The sequence below is a fragment of the Lygodium microphyllum genome, chromosome 7, assembly GCF_053477565.2.
Source record: "Lygodium microphyllum isolate KBCC chromosome 7, Lygodium_microphyllum_v1.1.10, whole genome shotgun sequence".
NCBI classification, from domain to species: domain Eukaryota; kingdom Viridiplantae; phylum Streptophyta; class Polypodiopsida; order Schizaeales; family Lygodiaceae; genus Lygodium; species Lygodium microphyllum.
This window is the reverse complement of record NC_141141.1, coordinates 84,247,400-84,269,196: the sequence shown is the minus strand read 5'-3', so window position 1 is coordinate 84,269,196 and position 21,797 is coordinate 84,247,400. Positions and strand designations below refer to the sequence as shown.

General features: G+C 45.7%; 1 protein-coding gene across 9 annotated transcripts in view; it reads left to right on the top strand.

Moving 5' to 3' along the window:
- Positions 1 to 59: 59 nt before the first annotated feature.
- The window catches only part of LOC148033637 (Cyclophilin-like peptidyl-prolyl cis-trans isomerase family protein), a 104,940-nt gene continuing 83,202 nt past the window's right edge, over positions 60 to 21,797 (top strand). For all 9 annotated transcript variants that reach the window (XM_087681544.1, XM_087681543.1, XM_087681540.1 and 6 more), the window contains exons 1-2: positions 60 to 330; positions 699 to 810. In XM_087681544.1, the coding sequence (XP_087537670.1) occupies positions 223 to 330; positions 699 to 810 (220 nt within the window). In that variant the 5' untranslated portion in view covers positions 60 to 222. The remainder of the gene's footprint in view (positions 331 to 698; positions 811 to 21,797) is intronic.

Below are 21,797 nucleotides of genomic sequence, written 5' to 3'. Positions count from 1 at the left end.
ACTTAGAAAATGGACATCGACCATTTGATGTGTAACCGGCCTTAGTCTTTCGCACTATTCCTTAATGATGCGTTAAGCACAAACATAAGGTGGACAAATAGCTTCCATGAGTAGAGAGAAAGAGAACGTTATCGTCGACAGTAAAGCGATCCATGCGAGCCCCCGCTGGCGATTCAAACAACAAGTTGAGCGCCTGTTGCTCCGAGATTGATCAGATAGAAGATGTCTTCAGTGTACGTGCTAGAGCCACCCACTCGAGGAAAGGTCATCCTTCACACAACTGCCGGACCTTTGGACATTGAGCTTTGGCCCAAGGAGGCCCCCAAAGCGGTAAAGGACTCTTGTCACTGCCAGTTATTGCAGCTTGCTCGTCTCAATGTTTACATGCTCTGATCTGTCGTGTGATTTTCCTGTTTGAAAAAGGAGAAACCTGGGTTTCAATTCGTACATTTTTAACGGTGTGCCCATATAGTGTAAATTTCCTGGTTGAAAACAGTTGGTAGATATACACAACAGTGTCTATTTCTTCGTTTTCTAGTGAAATTTTCCTGGTTGAAAATGAGATACCCGAGTTTCAATTACGAGGTTCAATGAGATGCCCTCTTTTTGTGTTTTTCAAAATTACGCAGATTTAGCACATACTCTGTGCTTTTCTCAATTATGAATTTATGAGGCTCGATCCCTTCCCTCTGTTTCAGGTTCGCAATTTTGTCCAGCTTTGCATTGATGGATACTATGACAATACTACCTTCCATAGAATTATCAGGAATTTTATGGTGCAAGGTGGCGATGCAAGTGGCTCGGGGACAGGTAATTGACACGGTCACTCTCACATGCACACTGCTTATGACCAGTATAACATGTTATGGAAAACAATCCGTTGTATTCTTCTAAGGTTTCAATTCAATGTATCAAATGGCATCAAACTGATAAGGAAACCCACATCTTTTCTTACATGGATTCAAATCTCATGAATTCATGTACATATATGCATGTACCTATGTGCCGACATTTTTGTCCCTTTGGGGGGGGGGGGTGCAGTGAGTGCACGTGCCTAGACATTATTTTTTGATAAACAACTATTATGTTAGAATTACTCTATTTCAAGAAATGATCAATATGGCTGTCTGTGTTTGAGTATTGGGAGAGCAATGGCATAACTTTCAACGCTTCACCAATCTTACCAAAACTTTAGAAAGATGGAAATGTTGGGCTAGCAAGATATAGTGGAGTTATTTCTATCGTTTTGGCATATTTGGAACAATCCCTTTCATCATGATAAATAAATCTTTGACATTGGGTGTTAAGTCTCCTTCTTGGCAAGAAGGTATAGTTAGATTGCCTTTGAGAGGGTTGCAAGTGTTCAGTCTATGTCTTATGATCTGGTCGGGAATGTAGCTGTGCTTTTGGAGATAGATATTGATGAGGAAGAGGTAGATACGATTTTGGTATGTATACACAAGAATAAAAGTTGTGGCTGAGATAGATATTGAATTTTTTTGAAAATATATAGTGTGCTAACACCGCCCTTGACCATTGTGTGTTAAGTTTGGGAAATGAGGGTTATGCTTGATTTGTGGAAACAGGGTATTATCAAATTGCCACCTAAGCTGCCTTCGCCTTCCTCTCTCAAACATATGTGGCCTATTTCCTTGATGGGTTGTATGTATAAGATTTTGCAAAGGTGCTGGATAATAGACTGCACACCTCATGAGCATAGTGTTTCCTGCTTGATATGGGTGTTCATCAAAGGAAGGATTATTTTGCATAATATCCTCAATGTAGATGTGAGTAGATTATGCACAATGTACAAATTAGTAGACATTGATTGTTCAAGTGGAATTAGAGAAAGCTTTTGATAATCTAGGTTGGTCTGTTATGTGCCCACTCATGCAAAATATGGGTTTTAGGCCCAAATTGTCAAGTCTGTTCTACACCGTCAGCAAACTGATTTTTTAAAAGTGTGATGGTCAATGGAGGTGTTATGTGTGAAGATATTCTAGGGTTTGCACTAATGAGAAATGATAGAATGTACGAACAAGACTAAAACATGTTAACTCAGACAATGACACAAAAATGCAAAAACATAAACGCAAATAGAGAAGAAAGAGAACTTTGAAGTGACCTGCAAAAACGAGATAGGCTGAATGGTGGGCAGCCTGCCTATTTTTAGATGTAGAAGGATTTGGGAATATGGTTTTGCTTATGGGACACAAAAACTCTCTAGGAACATGTTTCTTTCTAATGTTGAGAGTGATGACCTGCAAAAACGAGATAGGCTGAATGGTGGGCAGGGGCAGGCTGCCTATTTTTAGATGTAGAAGGATTTGGGAATAGGGTTTTGCTTATGGGACACATAAACTCTCTAGGAACATGTTTCTTTTTAATGAAAGTTTGGTAACGTTTGAGTTTTGGAGTTGTTTAAAAGAGCTAATCAATTTGTAACACATTTTAGCTCAACATTCCCTCTTAGTTAGAAAAGCTCAAGCCTAGATTTTATCCCTAGGCGTCCCACCCCAAAGCAGATAAGGCATTGGACAAAGGGTGCACTTTGGCTGCCTAGTAGCCTACTAAGACTACAAAGATGTGTTAGCGATGTCTGTCAGATCCTGGCCGTACCAATCGGACTGGTTGGACTGACCAGTTGGACTGCCACGTGGTAGTCCGACTGTACTGCACTAGTCGGCTGCATTTAATGCAGCCGACCTGTCTTTTCTGGCGCATATTTCCTGGCTATTTATAGCCGATGTCCAGCACAGTCTCTCTCACTTTTGATCGCAGGTTTCAGGTTGGAGATTCATGCAGATTACATCTCTGTTTGCAGATTTCCGGCTGGAGATCGTGCAGACTGCAGCGGACTTCGAGGTGAACAGCAGGTTGCATCGTTGAGGTGGAGACACGCAGTTCCGCGCACTGCGCCCGTGTACATATCTGCATATCTTTGTATACAACAATCTTCATCTTCCACTGTCTCTTTCTCTCTCTTCTCTCTGCGTTCTCTCTCTCTGAGTCTTGGTCCCACGCTTCCGCATCGCTGCACTCTGACATGGTATCAGAGCAGTGAAGAAGGGTTGACTGAGTGAAGAACCAACCTGAAGAGGAGATTCCATCACGACACAAGGCTGTGTTTCCAGCGTTCGAGGGCGAGCGGGAGGGCTGCGCATCGGAACAAGGCTGAAGTGAGCGTGGGCGCGCGGGAAAGAAGTCCAGTTGGTTGATTTGCTGCTGTTTACTGCTGTTTAAAGAGGAGGAAGGCTGAGTTTTCAGCTTTCAAGTGCAGGTTTTGCTTTTTCATCGCCTTCGGCGGGTGAAGAAGATACGGGACGCGGAAGAAAGAGCCCTAGCAGGCTGCGTTTTCACAGTCAGAGGAGGTTGCTTTTGCGTTTGTGAAGGCATTACAGGTGAAGATGTCTACAGAGATTGACTTGGAGTTCCAAACGATCATGGACCGGAAGGTGCCTGTCTTACCGGCTCTTCCCGCAGATCAAAAGCTCGATGGTGACAATTACCGCATCTGGTGCGTGATGATGTTGGCCATCCTTGAGTCCTATGATTTGGCGGAGCTTGTACAGGAGGAGATCGACTGGCCCTCGGTGAGAGATGAGTCAAAACTCTCTTCCGATGCTCGTGGGGAGTTGGCCAAGGCACAGTCTCATTGGGACAAACTGAATGCCTGGATTCGTTCTTTTTTTTTTCTGTCTTGTACTATAGCCATGATAGCCCACATCGAGCACTTGACGGTGGCTCGGGAGATATGGCTGGAGCTTGATCAGATGTATAACCGGATGACCCTTATGAAGTGGGTTTCTTTGGAGATGCAGATGCGGACCTTGTCCGTGAACAAGTTTTCTTCGTTGCGGGAGCACATCAACAAGCTTAGACAGCTTCAGATGCAGGTTCAGAATGCAGGGAAGCTGATTTCCTTCGAAGACATGGCGATTACACTCTTGTCCCAGTTGCCGCTACGATTCGGTGCTTTCTACTCCGCTCTTATTGCTTTGGGGCGAGAGTCTACTCTTCGGTGGGAAGGGCTGGTTCCTATGGTCCTGGACCAAGAGGAACAACTGAAGGGACAACATGCTTCCAAGTCGGAAGCCTTGACAGGTCAAGCCTCTTAGAAGAAGGGGAAGGACCAAAAGAAGAAGAAGGAGGACAACAAGTCCAAGAAGGACAAGGACAAAGAATCCACATGCCATCTTTGTAGAAAGACCGGCCATTGGAAGAAGGATTGCCCCGACAAAGACAAAAAGGACACCAACAAGAAGGACTCGAAGGATTCTGGAGCAGTGGTTGCACCCTCATGAGCTGCGTTTCTTCATCTAGCAGTCATTGAAGACTCTACACCGAAGGCTTCTGATGCTGCGATGACAGCTTCCCAGGCTCGAGAGTGGATCGTTGACAATGGTGCTTCCCGGCACATGACTTCTTCATCAGTTGGTGTTGCCCAGTTGCGACCTTCGCGTGGGCAGATTCTCATTGGAGATAGCTCTTCGATGTTTATTGCAGGACGAGGTGAGATGCAGCTTATTCCAGATGGACGTGGTGGTACCCATACCTCAGAGGTCCTGCATGTGCCAGGTTTGGGGTATCATCTACTTTCGGTTTATAAGATTTGTTCACTTGGACTTTTGGTGGAGTTTGACAATGATTCGGTGCGAGTCCTTGATCGTGGGCCCAGGAAGGTTCTCTCATCAGAATATGAGGAGAACGGCATCTACAAATTGACGTCTTCTACTGCCCTCCCTACTCTTCTTCTTACCTCTCAGAAACAGTCAGCGCTATGGTATGCTTGGTTTGGTCACCTTAACTATGATTATCTTCGGAGGGCGTCACGTGGACAGCTTGTTCGAGGGTTGCCGGGACGTAGTGGTGAGCCAGCAGCCATGCGTCTCTTGCATTCGTGGGAAGCAGCATAGGGATGCGATTCCCAACAAAGCTTCGCGGCGGTCTTCCCCGATGGAGCTTGTATCTACGGATCTTTGTGGCCGTATGAGGAACGAGTCCTTGAGAGGAAGCTCGTACTTCATGTTGATCGTAGATGACTACAGCAGGATGACTTGGGCCTATTTCTTGGCGTTGAAGTCGGAGGCTTTCTCCCACTTCAAGGATTGGCTTCTCTTTGAGGAAAACCGATCAGGCCGGCGATTGAAGACCTTGCGATCCGACAAGGGTGGTGAATTTGTTTCTAATGAGTTTGCTCGTTTCTGTGCAGATAAAGGTATTCACCAGGAGTTTGATTATACCAACACTCCTCAAGAAAATGGCATTCTTGAACGGAAGAACCGAAGTGTCATTGAGATGGCACGCACCATGATGGAGCACCGATAGACATCTTAGTTTCTGTGGGCCGAGGCTGTGGCTACTGCAGTTCACATCCTTAACCGATCCCCCACTTCGGCCATTGATGGGATGACACCTTTTGAGGCTTACTTTGGGACTAAGCTCGATGTTTCTTATTTCAGGGTTTTTGGGTGTGATGCCTATGTTCACATTTCCAAGACTCATTGTGATAAATTTAAAGCAGCTTCCCGAAGACAGGTGTTCGTTGGCTACAGCTCTCAGTCCCAAGGCTATCGTCTGTATGATCCCGTTAAGCGGGATGTGTACACCAGTCGAGATGTGCGGTTCGTGGAGGTTCCGGCCATAGCAGCGGGTGAGGAGCATCCCGTTCTTGGAGATCCAGGGGAGAGTTGGGCTCCCGAGACACTTCCTTTAGAGCCAACGCCTTTTGATTCCGATTCTGTTTCTGATACAGATTCTACTGTTCCACCGGTCACCCCCGAGGAGTTACCACCAGTGGATATCCCAGAGTCTTCAGCTGATGGAGAGAGACGAGGAGAGGTCCAGCCTCCTCCTCGTTGGGACTGTGACACACTTTGTGATTCAGGGATCGAGGGGGTCCCTGAGGAGTGGAGACCCCAAGATGGTCCGCGGCGGTCACGGAGGCACCGGGCACATTTTACGGAGCTTGTTTGCTCTAACTACTGTTTGATGACTTGTGTTATGTAGGATCGAGAGCCCACCTCCATGAAGGAGGCTTTACAGTCCGCACCATGGAAGAAAGTTATGGAAGCCGAGTTGGAGGATATTGAGAGGAATGGCACTTGGTATCTCGTGCCTCACCCCCCGAATAAGAAGGTGATTGGCGTCAAATGGGTCTTCAAGACCAAGTACCTTAGCGATGGTTCTTTGGACAAGCACAAGGCTCGCCTTGTTGCTAAAGGTTTTGCACAGCGCCCAGGGATTGATTGTCATGATACTTTTGCCCCCACTGCTCGTATGGCGACCATTCGAGCTGTTCTTGCCTTGGCTGTGTCAGAGTGCAGCGGTGCGGAAGCGTAGGACTGAGAGAGAGAGAACGCAGAGAGAGAAGGGAGAGAAAGAGACAGTGGACGATGAAGATCTGCTGTATATAGAATGCTGAATACAAAGATATACACGGGCGCAGTGCGCTGGACTGCGTGTCTCTACCTCGATGATGCGACCTGCTGTCCACCTCGAAGTCTGCTGCAGTCTGCACTGTCTGCTGTCTGAAATCTGTGAACAGAGACAGAAACTGCGCGTCACCGGTCTGTAATCTGCGTCAGAGAAGAGTGTGTCTAGACTGCTGAAAGTGTCGACTATAAATAGTCGAAATCTGCCAGGAAAATAGAGCGCCAGAAATAGGGCGCACCCTGGAAATAAGTCGGCTGCATTACCGACTGGGCTGCAGGCAGTCGAACTGCCACGTGGCAGTCCGACTGTGCAGCTGCCCTCCAAAACAAGCTATGATCTCTAACACCCCCTCTCAGAGCCTGGACAGGGCAGAAGCCTGAGGGATCTGGAATGTTGCCGAATTAGAGCCTGAGGAAGCGCCTTCGTAAACAAATCCGCAAGATTGTCCTCCGTCTTGCAATACTCCACAGTGATGGTCTCATCCAGAAGCTTTTCTCGGATGAAGTGGTACTGGATCTCAATGTGCTTCGTGCGGGCATGAAAAACAGGGTTCCTTGCCAAGGCAATGCAACTCTCATTGTCACATCGCAGTAATGTAGGACGAGTCTGGGGGGACCCAAGCTCCTCCAACAATCTCCGAAGCCACACAACCTCGCATGTGGTGGAAGACGCGGCCCGATACTCCGCCTCAGTAGACGAAAGGGCTACCGTGGGCTGCTTCTTGCTACTCCATGAAATAACACCTGCACCCAAAGTAAAGCAGTAACCTGTAGTAGACCGCCTGTGGTCCACGTCACCGGCCCAATCCGAGTCGCTCCAACCTGCAAGTACAAGATCTGACCCATCTGTCCCTGCGGGGTAATGAATCCCTAAATCAGACGTCCCCCTTAGATACCGAAGTATCCTCTGAGCAGCCTGCCAATGCACCGTCTTAGGTTCACTCATGAACCCTGCCAAGAGCCCAACAGCAAAACATAGATCAACCCTCGTGTTGAGAAGCCAAATCAAAGACCCAACCAACTGTCGATAGCGGGACGTATCCGCCAAAGGAGAAGTTGAATGGGAAGTGGCCTTCCAGTTCGGATCCATAGGAGTAGAGAGGGCCCGACAGTCTTCCATCTCAAAAGACACCAAGAGGTCCTGTACATATCTCTGTTGGGAGAGAAAGATCCCCCTCTGAGACTGATAAATCTCATGGCCTAAAAAGAAATGGAGTAGACCCAAATCCGTCATCTCGAACGTCCGATGTAAAGCTGACTTTGTCTCCTGGACCTGCTGTGCAGCATCACCTGTGACAATCAAATCATCAACATATAGTACAAACATCACACAACCATCGGAAGTGTGTACATACAGCTGCGGATCGGCCTTGGACCGCCGATATCCCAACTGAGACTGGAGGAACGAATCAATCTTCTCGTTCCAAGCTCGCGGGGCCTGCTTGAGGCCATACAAGGCCTTCTTCAACCTGTAGACTTTCCCATCTGAAGAACCAAAGCCAGGAGGCTGCTCAACATAGATCTCCTCCTTCAAATCACCATTCAGGAAGGCCGACTTCACATCCAACTGATAAACAGGCCATCTCCTATGGCCGGCCAAAGCAAGAACAGCTCTAATGGTTGCCATGCGAGCTGTGGGGGCAAAAGTGTCATGACAGTCAATCCCTGGGCGCTGGGCAAAACCTTTAGCAACAAGGCGAGCCTTGTGCTTATCCAAAGTACCATCACTGAGATATTTGGTCTTGAAGACCCACTTGACTCCAATCACCTTCTTCTTCGGGGGGCGTGGCACGAGTGACCAAGTGCCATTCCTCTCAATAGCCTCCAACTCAGCTTCCATAGCTTTCTTCCATGGGGCGGACTGTAAAGCCTCCTTTACGGAGGTGGGCTCTCGATCCTGCATAACACGGGACATCAAACAATAGTTGGAGCAAACAAGCTCCGAAGAATGCACCCGGTGCCTCCGTGACCGCCGCGGACCATCCTGCGGTCCCCACTCCTCAGGAACCCCCTCGATCCCTGAATCACGGAGTGTGTCACGGGCCCAGCGAGGAGGAGGCCGAACCTCCCCTCGTCGTTCTCCATCAGCAGAAGACTCTGGAATATCCACCGGTGGTAACTTCTCAGAGGGGTCCGGTGGAACAGTAGACTCTGTGTCAGAAACAGAATCATAATCAAAAGGCACGGGCTCCAGTGGAACTGTAGAAGGAGCCCAACTCTCCCCTGGATCTCCAAGAACGGGATGCTCCTCACCCGTTGAAGTAGCCGGAACCTCCACAAACCGCACATCACGGCTAGTGTATACATCCCGCTTGACGGGATCATATAGTCGGTAGCCTTGGGACTGGGAGTTGTAGCCAACAAATACCTGTTTTCGAGAAGCCGCTTTAAATTTATCACGGTGAGCCTTGGGAATGTGAACAATAGGCATCACACCCAAAGACCCGAAAGTAAGGAACATCTGGCTTCGTCCCAAAATAAGCCTCAAATGGAGTCATCCCTTCCACGGCCGAAGTAGGGGATCGATTAAGGATGTGGACTGCAGTAGCCACAGCCTCGGCCCACAGAACCTGAGGGGTCTGTCGGTGCTCCATCATGGTGCGCGCCATCTCGATCACACTCGGTTCTTCCGTTCAAGAATACCATTTTCTTGAGGAGTATTGGTATTGGCAAACTCCTGGTGAATTCCTCTATCTGCACAAAACCGAGCAAACTCATTAGACACAAATTCACCTCCCTTGTCGGATCGCAAGGTCTTCAACTTCCGGCCTGATCGGTTCTCCTCAAAGAGAAGCCAATCCTTGAAGTGCGAGAAAGCTTCTGACTTTAGTGCCAAAAAGTAGGTCCATGTCATCCTGCTATAGTCATCCACGATCAGCATGAAGTACGAGCTCCCACGCAGGGACTCATTCCTCATAGGGCCACATAGATCCGTAGATACTAGCTCCATCGGTGAAGTAGACCGCCGCGAAGCTGTGTGGGGAATGGCATCCCTATGCTGCTTCCTCCGTATGCAGGAGACACATGGCTACTGGCTCACCACTATATCCGGCAACCCTCGAACAAGCTGTCCACGTGACGCCCTCCGAAGATAGTCATAGTTCAGGTGACCAAACCTAGCATGCCATAACTCTGACTGTGACTGTGAGGTAAGAAGAAGAGTAGAGAGGGCGGTGGAAGACTTCAGTTTGTAAATGCCGTTCTCCTCATATCCGGATGAGAGAACCTTCCTCGATCCACGATCAAGGACTCGCACTGTAGTACTGTCAAACTCCACCAGAAGACCAAGGGAGCAAATCTTGTGAACTGAAAGGAGATGGTACCCTAGTCCTGGTACATGCAAAACCTCTGAGGTATGGGTACCACCTCGTCCATCCGGAATAAGCTGCATCTTACCCCGACCTGCAACAGAAACTGAAGAGCTGTCGCCAATGAGAATCTGCCCACGCGAGGGTCGCAGCTGGGCAACACCATCTGATGAAGGAGTCATGTGCTGTGAGGCACCACTATCAACAATCCACTCTCGAGCCTGGGGGGCCGTCATTGCAGCATCAGAAGCATTCGGTGAAGCGTCCTCAATGACAGCTAGATGAAGAAATGCAGCTGATGAGGGTGCAGCCACTGCTCCAGAATCCTTGGTTTCCTTCTTCTTGGTGTCCTTCATGTCTTTGTCAGGGCAGTCCTTCTTCCAATGGCCAGTCTTGCCACAAATATGGCATGTGGAGTCTTTGTCCTTGTCCTTCTCCTTGTCCTTCTTGGACTTGTTATCCCCCTTCTTCTTCTTTTGGTTCTTCCCCTTTTTCTGAGAGGCTTGACCTGTCAGCGCCTCCGTCTTGGAAGCATTCTGTCCCTTTAACTGTTCCTCTTGGTCCAAGACCATAGGAACCAACTCTTCCCACCGAAGAGTAGACTCTCGCCCAGAAGCAATGAGGGCAGAGTAAAATGTACCGAATCATGGCGGCAACTGGGACAGTAGGGTGATCGCCATGTCTTCGGAGGAAATCGGCTTCCCCGCATTCTGAACCTGCATCTGTAGCTGCCTTAGCTTGTTAATGTGTTCCCTTAGCGAAGAAGACTTATTTACGGACAAAGTCCGCATCTGTACCTCCAAAGAAACCCTCTTCATCAGGGTCATCCGATTGTACATCTGATCAAGCTCCAGCCATATCTCCCGAGCCACCGTCAAGTGCTCGATGTGAGCGATCACGGCTGTGGTGCATGATAGAAAGAGAAAGGATCGAATCCTGGCATTCAGTTTGTCCCAATGAGACTGGGCCTTGGCCAACTCCGCACGAGCTTCGGAAGAGAGTTTGGACTCATCTCTTACTGAGGGCCGGTCAATCTCCTCCTGTACCAACTCCGCCAAATCATAGGACTCTAGAATGGCCAACATCATGACGCGCCAAATGCGGTAGTTGTCGCCATCGAGCTTCTGATCTGTAGGAAGAGCCGGTAAGACAGGCACCTTCCGGTCCATAATCGCCTGGAACTCCAAGTCAATCTCTGTAGACATCTTCACCTGCAATGCCTTCACAAACGCAAAAGCAGCCCCCTCTGAATGGGAAAACTCAGCCTGCTAAGGCTCTTCCGCGTCCTGAACCTTCTTCACCCGCCGGAGGCGATGAAAAAGCAAAACCTGCACTTGTAGGTTGAAAACTCAAACTTCCTCCGCGTCAAACAGCAGTAAACAGCAGCAAATCCACCACCTGTACTCCTTTCCTGTGCGCCCACACTCGTTTCAGCCTTGTTCCAAGGCGCAGCCCTCCTGTCTGGCCTTAAACGCAAAAAAAACGCAAATTTGTGTCGCGATGGAAACTCCTCTTCAGGTTGATTCTGCGCTCAGTCAGCCCTCAAACACTGCTCTGATACCATGTCAGAGTGCAGCGGTGCGGAAGCGTAGGACTGAGAGAGAGAACGCAGAGAGAGAAGGGAGAGAAAGAGACAGTGGACGATGAAGATCTGCTGTATATAGAATGCTGAATACAAAGATATACACGGGCGCAGTGCGCTGGACTGCGTGTCTCCACCTCGACGATGCGACTTGCTGTCCAGCTCGAAGTCTGCTGCAGTTTGCACTGTCTGCTGTCTGAAATCTGTGAACAGAGACAGAAACTGCGCGTCACCGGTCTGTAATCTGCGTCAGAGAAGAGTGTGTCTAGACTGCTGAAAGTGTCGACTATAAATAGTCGAAATCTGCCAGGAAAATAGGGCGCAGCCTGGAAATAAGTCGGCTGCATTAAATGCAGCCGACTGGGCTGCAGGCAGTCGGACTGCCACGGGTGGCAGTCCGACTACACAGTCCGACTGTGCAGCTGCCCTCCAAAACAGGCTATGATCTCTAACAGGCTGGTCATAGGAGATGGCCTGTCTACCAGTTGGATGTGAAGTCGGCCTTCCTCAATGGTGATTTGAAGGAGGAGATCTATGTAGAGCAGCCTCCTGGCTTTGGATCTTCAGATGGGCAAGTCTACAGGTTAAAGAAGGCCTTGTACGGCCTCAAGCAGGCTCTGCGTGCATGGAACGAGAAGATTGACTCATTCCTTCAGTCACAGTTGGGATATCGGCGCTCCAAGGCCGATCCGCAGCTTTATGTACACACTTCCGAGGCTGGTTGTGTGCTTTTTGTGTTGTATGTTGACGATTTGATTGTCACAGGTGATCATGCATAGAAGGTCAAAGAGACGAAGGCAGCTTTACATCAGGCATTCGAGATGACGGACTTGGGTCTCCTCCACTTCTTCTTGGGCCATGAGATTTATCAGTCTCAGAGGGGGATTTTCATCTCTCAGTAGAGATATGTACAGTAGCTCTTGGTTTCTTTTGCGATGGAGGATTGTTGGACCATTTCTACTCCTATGGATCCGAACTGGAAGGCCACTTCACATTCCGATTCTCCCATGGCGGATGCTTCCCGCAACCGTCAGTTGATTGGATCATTGATTTGGCTCCTCAACACTCGTGTTGATCTTTGTTTTGCTGTTGGTCTCTTGGCGGGGTTCATGAGTGAACCTCAGACGATGCATTGGCAGGCTGCCTAGAGGATACTTCGGTATTTGAGGGGGACATTTGACTTAGGGATTCATTATCCAGCAGGCACAAGTGGTTCAGATCTTGTACTTGCAGGTTGGAGCGACTCGGATTGGGCTGGTGATGTGGACCACAGGCGGTCTACTACAGGTTACTGTTTTACCTTGGGTGTAGGTGTTATCTCATGGAGTAGCAAGAAGCAGCCTACGGTAGCCCTTTCATCTACTGAGGCAGAGTATCGGGCCACGTCTTCCACCACATGTGAGGCTGTGTGGCTTCGGAGATTGTTGGAGGAGCTTGGCTGCCCCCAGCCTCGTCCTACTTTGCTGCACTGCGACAATGAGAGTTGCATTGCCTTGGCACGGAATTTGTTTTCCATGCCCGGACGAAGCACATAGAGATCCAGTACCACTTCATCAGAGAGAAGCTTCTGGATGAGACCATCGCTGTGGAGTACTGCAAGACAGAGGACAATCTTATAGATTTGTTTACAAGGCGCTTCCCCAGGCTCTCCTTTGGAGACATGCCAGATCCCTCAGGCTTCTGCTCCGTCCAGGCTCTGAGAGGGGGTGTTAGCGATGTTTGTCAATTCCTGGCCGTACCAGTCGGACTGGTCGGACTAACCAGTCGGACTGCCACGTGGCAGTTCGATTGTATTGCACCAATCGGCTGCATTTAATGTAGCCGACCTGTCTTTTCTGGCTATTTATAGCCGATGTCCAGCACAATCTCTCTCACTTCTGATCGCAGGTTTCAAGCTGGAGATTCGTGTAGATTACATCTCTGTTTGCAGATTTCAGGCTGGAGATCATGCAGACTGCAGCGGACTTCGAGGTGAACAGCAGGTTGCATCGTCGAGGTGGAGACACGCAGTCCCGCGCACTGCGCCCGTGTACATATCTGCATATCTTTGTATACAGCATACTTTATACAGCAGATCTTCATCTTCCACTGTCTCTCTCTCTCTCTTCTCTCTGCGTTCTCTCTCTCTCAGTCTTGGTCCCATGCTTCCGTATCGTTGCACTCTGACAAGATGATGTTATCTTACCAAGGGAGCGCAACTCATTACCCTAGAGAGGTTAAGGCATTGGAAAAACGGTACTTATTGGATCCTAGTGGCCTACTAGGATGCGCAAAGATAAATGGAACCACATTTATCATTTATTTATTTTTTGGAGGGTTTTAAATAGGATTTTCATCCTATTAAGTAGCCCTGCCTTGGGGGGAGAACTAAAGGAATGGTTAGATCCACGTATCACAAAATAGACAATCTATTGCGATCACTTGTGGGTGTCATTGACAAAGTACAAGGGTAAAGAGATACGAAGGTGTGGTGGTACGGTGGTAAAAGAGCCATCGGTGGAGACAGCTTTGCACTATGAGACCCATAGAGTAATGCTACATGAGAATGTGCATGCAACATGTCCCACTTGAAAAGTGTCCCTTGTGGAGAAATTGTTCACTTTTCTAGTGCCCTTTTATAAGGATGATGATGATCATGCAATGCAAAGGGGAGGTAAGAAGAAGGGTAGAAACCCCCTCTCAAGTAGGGATGTTGACGTCGAAGAAGGAAGAGGAACCTGATGTCAGTCTTTGTGTGGTCTTGAGAATCATGATGAATTTGATGATAAAGATGAAGGAAGACTTGATATTCCTTAGTTGGAATAGTCAAAGGAGAATCAACCATTTGGATATGTAGAACATGTCCGTACTTGATCTCAGGAGAGGGCTTATGTGTTGACTAAGTGACATAGAATCTTAGAGAATAAACAACCTTGGATCAAATGAAAACCACCATCAAGTTTAAAAAAAAGTATATGATTTTTATAATCAATATATAAGGAGTATTTTAAATTTTTTAAAGGAACCATGGCATGCCAAGAATGACATCCACATGGTCAAGACTCATAAGTTGGAAATCCATGATTTGATGGTACTGTTGAATTGAAAGATCCAAGTTTGGTACCATTCGATTCTAGCGATTCATCGTAGGGCCCTCTGCATATCAGATATGATAAACTTGGTGAGCGGGTATCGTGTGGAGTCATAGTCTCTGTATCAAGCGAAAAGAAATAAAATTATGAGGAGAACCATTATCAAATAAAACTGTAAAGGTGGCCATTTATATGCCTTGTGACCTTTAAAAGTTCATGCGAACCAAAAACAAATTTATTAATGGGACTACTATTGCTGTTGCTAGCATTAACAAAACATTCTTCAAACAAAATTTTAGAAGAAATACATTGAGTCTTAAGAGTATTTCTTGAAGTCTTGGAAATAGACTTTGCCTTTTTGTTCTAGGGTCACTTTTGATGGTAGGCGAAACAACAATAGTTTGAGCGATCCTTGTTGTGAGTGACCTTATGCTTGCTGTCTTTTTTCTTCTGCAACTCCGAAGTCAGCTAATGAGTTGTTGTTGGGGTTGACGACTTCTTGGACTTAAAGATTGAGGTGGCTCGATGGGAATCCCTAGTTGATTGATTGTCCCTACTTGAAGCCAAAGTATTATCAAACTTCTTGACATACCTTTAGATGTCCTTGAGTGAGTGAAGAGGATTATAGAGCATCTCATTTTGGTAGTCTAGTTGCTATCCAAAAAGGTATCGCATATATAGTCGCACTTGAGGATCGTCCAAGGTCTTTGTTTTATACAACTAATGTGAATAATAACATTAATTATAGCAATAACATAAACATCAAATGTGAAGACCTTTATAATATTTAATGTTATACTAATATTAAAATTAATGATAATATCTACATTAAATATTAATATAACAAAAGTTACTGTTAATAAAAATTCTTTGATGCTCATTTGGGCAACAAGATTTCAGTTTCCAATGATGGTTAGCCATAGCCTTGGAGTGGCAGCTCCCTGGACCCCAACTGTTAGAACAATTGAGAATTCTTGCACACAAGCATCACTCCAATACAAAACCTAAGGACGAGTACAAAACAGAAAACATACCTTGCTTTTGTACCCACCACCCACAACATGTTGTCATGGGACTGTTTGCCCCTACACTTTCTGATGTTTCTTAACCACTCTAGAACTTTCTAGAGAGTTCACAAAAAAAGTTGTTCTTCCTACTTCAATTACTCTTGTCCTTTACTTCTATTTCCATTTCAACATAATGTTCCACCCTTTGGTTTCCTGCCTTAAAGTCAAAAGTTCCCACCTTGAATAAAGACAATGTCATGACTACCTTGAAGTTAAAACCCATTCTACTTTGCTTCTTTGACCATAAGTTGTAATAAGTCATGTAAATCACTAAGCATTAAACATGATGTAAGACTGGGTTGTTGGAACTCTAGCCTTTGATTCTGCCTTGTAAGCTTCTTTGCCACTATGCTTGAATAGGAAAACTACTCTCTTAAGCTTCTTATAACTCTCCAAAATGTATATGGTCAACCTAGTGTACACATGACATTGAGTAAGTGACTTGGCATGACTTATGAGACTTCAAAACCTTTGTACATTAAGCCTGTGGAAGAGGAGGAACAACCCGCTTTTTTCGCCGCAAATTTCGGGCTGTTCAGGGCGCCATGGATGGAGGAGGGAAAGAGGTGTCCAAGCCACCACACAAAGGAGGAGCTCAAGCCATGCAACCACAAGCAAATGAAGAGGACTCTACTTGACATGTAAGTACCACTCTTCCCATGTATTGACGAAAATGGAAGGCCACTCTTGGCTGTGAGAAACAGGGTAAATCTGTATAAAGAGGAGGGTAGCAGCCCATTCACAGGGGGGGGGGGGGATTTTCATGCTCATTGAAGAAGAAAGAAGGAAGCTATGAACATTGTTTGTATCTATGTCTATGGGGCAGCAACTCTTTCCTATCAAGAGAGCCTCTTGTTCCACTTCTTGATCTAAATTATCCAGGCTTGTGGGCTGTTCTCGCCATTAGTATCCTATACCACCCTTAACGAGATAAAGATGTACTTGTTAGGCATGAACCATCATGGTGTTGTGAGCAAAAGTGGTTTTGTGCACGTTATCAGAATTCATGTCCAATATGAAACATCTCCCTAGGATCCAACTTGCACACGAGACACAATGCAAGCCAAACTCACCATAAAAGTTACTGGACATCAGACTCACCTCCCAGTTGTAGAGCCAAACGGGCTCATCCTTGAGCCTAGGAGCTAGCAACATTTTGGGTCATGACCGCATCCCAAGGGTTGGCGTTCCATATCACTAGCCCCCACCATCTCAGTGTACTGATGCGTTGGCCATCGGGTCAAGAGTCCAAGAGTGGCAATTGCACAATAAATGTGCACAATAGGGCTCGATTGCCCTAACCCCAAAGTTGTCCTAACCCCAAAGTGCCCTAACCCCAAAGTGCCCTTAGTGCATTCGCACTAAGTCACTTCATTACCACCCTGACCAATGCTACTAGCACCCATTCAGATGTCTAGGGACATAACAACTCTTGTGAGAAGCATCCACTAGGCGTAGGAGAGATGGAGATGGAAGAGTAGATTTGATGGAGAGAGAAGATAAATGAAAAAGAAAGATGAATGGAAGAGTGGATCTGATGAAGACTTTTGTACTATTTCAGTCTGCTGACTTTCTGTACTCTTGTAGTTGTTTGATATAATATAAATTACTCATTACAAAAAAAAGAAGATGAATGAAAACAATGTATATATATATGAATGAAGTTTGTGTCCTATTTATAGGCACTAGACAATCTCGGGTGGTACCCTAGAATATGGTGGCTCAACCTTTTTGGGGCTATAAGTGTGAAACCAAAAGGGAATTAAGGAAAATAAATGCACTTAATGATTGGGTTTCTCAACATCCCCTCTTAGGCCCAAAAAGGTGCCCTAAGAGGTGAGAGAGAACATCCACCTTGTAATCAAGAATTCCACATGAAAGGAGACCTACAGTGAAGAACATTAGATAGGATGAGCTGATTGCGTCCGAAACTTCACCATGGGAGAGAAGCCACGGGCTCCTCATCTCCATGTTGGTAGGAATATGAAGGCTTAGTCACCAAGTCATGGCTGAAACATCCAAGGGCCTAAACTGGGTAGAGCCTACGGATCTTGGGGATCAATAGGTGAGATTGCAGCTTGATGTTGACCACCGCATCCAAGGGAAGATGAAGAAGGAAAAAGCTTGTCGCTAAGGTGTTTGAAGAACTTCACCCCTTTGAAGGTGGAAGAATGGGAGCCCCCTTTGAAGTCAAAGAAAGATGATCCCCCTTTGATTCTCCCCCTAAGAGAGTCAGGGAATATAAAAACTCATGCATCAAGGTCTTCGAAGTGTCTAATGGCGAAGAAAGTGTTGTCGGCAGTGCTAAAGAAGGTATCTAGGGGTGCAATGTAATAGAAGCTAGACAGCCCCCAAAGGTAGCCTCTCGAACTTGAGTAGGAGAGGGTGTTAGTAGATATGTCAACTCATGTGCGAGCCTGTGCATGCAGAGGTTGGGCACATTATTTAGGATATTTTAGGCATTTTTTGTGGTCTTTATTTTGGTCATATTTAGCATTTATTGCTGGCTGACCAGCATTAAATGCTGGTTGACTTGATCATATTGAGGACATATTTTGTCTTATATATTTAGGCTCCTCCTTCTCACTCAGTCACTCATCTGCCATCACATGTGTGGAGACTCCGTGGAGAGAGGAGCCAGTGCCGGTGCCCATGTAGCCAGTGACTCACTGTTGTATGCGATTGTCTCGTGTTGGATATATGGATTCTATGTCCTAAGTATACATTTGAGTTCTCATTTGTATTGTGTTCTTCAGTGTTCTTTCTTTCCCTTTCTCTTTTGTCTTGTGTTTTAGCAGTTTATTATAGCATATATTTACGCTTCCATTGCTGCTCCACTTCTGACATGGTATTAGATTTCAGGTTTTATGCCCTTGTTGTGTTTTCTTTGCTGATTTCAGGACAGTTTTGACCATTGCTGATTAGGCGATTTTGCTGCTCCAACCAGGCGACTTGTTTTTCTTGCGTTTTTTGTTGATGTGCATCTGTCCCGCCTGTGTTAGCCCCCCTACTGTTTGCATGTCAATTCTGGCCTGTGTTTTGGTGGTTCTGCATCTCCTCTTGGCTGGACAATTGCATTATTAGGCCGTTTTTGCTGTTTCAGGTAGTTTCGGGCTGATTTTTTGACTTTACACAGCAGATTTTTTCTTGTTTTGGTCAGATTTTGGTGAATACTGCATGTGGGCTCTCATTTTCTGCAATGTTTGCTTGTGGTTTGGCTGTCGTTCCTCTCCAAATATCTTCTATTCTCTACTTCTCTTCTCAATCCTCTCTAGATGGCTCCTCTGTGCACATCCATTGATGATAAGTTACATGGACCCGAGTATCTTACATGGAGTGTTGTGATGAAGGCTTGGTTTATACAGAAGCAGTTATGGTACATGGTTTGCAGAGCTATTGAACGTCCTTAGCAGCCTTCTCTTGTTCCAATTGATTTTGATGAAGACAACCATGAGGAAGCGGTGCTTACATGGGATTCAAACGATGCGCGTGCTTACTCGGCCTTGCTTCGGTGTATTTTCAAGGAAGTCCTACCGGCGATTACTAAAACCAGTCTATGACTCACATAAAGCGATAGTTCCTTCAATTAATACCTGGTCTTTTCACATACACACACAAACAGAGACCTCACTCCCTTGCTCAACACCAGATTGGCCCCGAAGTCCGGCACCCCTTTCGTTATTTCTTTAGCAATTAAAAGATGGAAAGCAACAAAATGAAATGTTCCAAAGTACAAAACCTGTGAACAGTTGGCTTTCATATTTTCTGAGCAAATTTCAGCTGCATAAGGACAGTACGGCACATCCAAAACAACATCCCAAGTAGGAAAACACTTTCTGTGATCATAACTCAATAATTCAAGTACAGAATTGCAATCTGTAGAACTCTGTATTTACTGTTTTTACTGTCCAGCATATCTAGAACAACATTTCGAGTAGGAAAACACTGTGTGTGACCATAACTCAATAATTCAAGTGCAGAATTGCAATCTGCAGAACTGTGTATTTATTGTTTTTCACTTGTTTCTTGACCTGTTCTCAGCCTTATTCCATTCCAAATGTGTTCCATACCAGTTGGACTACAAACCCTTTGACCCTGGCATTATTCCAGCAGTAAAACAGTCCCACAAACAGCACTAAATCAGAGCTGAAAACCCTGTTTCTGTGTGGTGTGACCATCACTTTCTTTAGTTCCTGCATTGGAGAAGCAATCAGCTACTCCTGAACTTGGACAGTGAGGCTCTTGTCTCAGCAGAAGTGCAAAGAAAACACAGAACTGTACATTTGATTGAATCAGCCCATCATGTTGAGCATTTCCTCTGAGAATAGAGAGAGAGTTGACTAGAGGGAGCAAGCTCTACATCCGTACATGAGTCAGAGAGGAATAAGTACTCTCCATAGCTGATGTACTTGCAGCAATCTGCCCTCAGCCCTTGAAAACTTCACGCTCAGATTTGTCCCTCCTGCCTATTACGTTTTTTTAAAATGGCTCTCTCTCTCTCTCTCTCTCTCTCTCTCTCTCTCTCTCTTGGGAATTTGTGCCCAAATTGTGACACATGGCATGCATGTAACAATTTTCGCGTTTAAACCTTCCGGTCTAAAATTCTCCATGTTTGGTGCAAAATTTGACCTCGGCACAGACCAGAGAATTAATGCTCGTGCAAAAACGAAGATAATGAGGTGAACAAATTCTGGGGTCCAAAAATAGTAACTCCCTAAATTTTAGGGATGGTGACCCCTACGTTTTTCAGGTTGTTCTGAGCAACTTTTATCATTGCAACCACATCAAAAAGTGTAATGTGGCTCAATTATAGTGACTTTTATTCCGTGAGCATTCTCACATGTGCGTCTTCTGTTTTGGCTAGGCTCATTGTTGTGCATCATATCTAGTGGCTAAGCACACAATCCCAAACCACTGGCATTCTTTTCTTCAGTGCCCATTCCATATGGAACCGGTCTGAAAGCTCAGACAAAACATCAGTCCAATTTGTCACAATGACTGCCTCTTCTGGCCATGCAAAGATCTCAGCTTAATCCAAGAGAACGCTGGGGGTAAAAAGCAACAGCAACTAAAGAAAAGAAAAATAAAATATTTATATAAGTAAATAAGGAAAGCAACTACAAAAAGTGTTACCACATGGTGACATACCCCCCTCTTGAAAGAAGCAAGCAACCTCGATTGCATGCCACACATGCTATCAGATGACATAGGACGATAACAAGATTCTCCATGTTATTAGTGCCATCACATGTATCACTTGCTAACAGATGACACAGGGCGGTGATAGGAGTTTCCCCACTACCATTTGTGCCATTTCAAGTTCAAGTCTCACATAGGTGGAGGATCACATTCTATATCCAACTATGGTTACTAGAAGCCTTTCTAATATACATGTTTCCGAATGCAACACACGGCGATAGCACGTATCCCCGAACTATTAGTGTCACAACATGTATAATCATTCAATTGAAGTATAACAAATACAACTTCAAAGCACTGAGATTTCATTTAATGATACACATGTTAATGCTAAGTGTAAACCATATATTGTGCATTATTCAATGAGATTTAGTACTCAATTGTACAATAGAGAATGTACATTGCTTCAAAAAGTATTCTAAGTCATTGTAGGTGTCAACAAGAAAGCTTCTCGGTAAAGTTGCAATAATTGAGGTGAATCTACCAATTCAGCCTCTTCCATCCATTTGGCATCCATTGGTGAATAGTTCTTCAACTTCACCAAAAATCTTCTTATAACTCTACCTTTCACTTTCCTATCCTTATGTGCCAAGATCTGCTCAGGAACTAGAATCTCATCTAATTCCTCTACTTCAAGTTGTTCCTCTTGAATCATATCTTCTGGCACTTTACCAATAAAAGGCATGAATAGGCTCACATGGAATGCATGATGAATTTTCCAATTCTTTGGCAATTTCAGCCTATATGCCGCGCCATTGATCTTCTCTGAGACTTGAAAAGGGCCATAGTAACACATACTCAGCTTTGGAAACAAATATTCCTTGCCCTTCTGTTTTCTCAAACGTGCCTTTTCAAAACGCAATAAGACCCAATCATCCTTTTTGAACAAGAGTTCCCGATGATGACTATCAACAGCTCTTTTCTGTTTAGCTTGACTTTTCTAAGGCATACTTGACCTTTTTATATGCTTCTTCCCAATCTTTTACATAACGATCTACTTCAAAAATGTTATCTTTTGTTTGCAAAATGGAAGGCAGGTTCTTTTTACCTTCCACAATCTCAAAAGGTGCTTTGCCAGTAGATGAGTGCACTGTATTATTGTATGCATACTCAACCAATGGTAAGTAGTGTTCCCA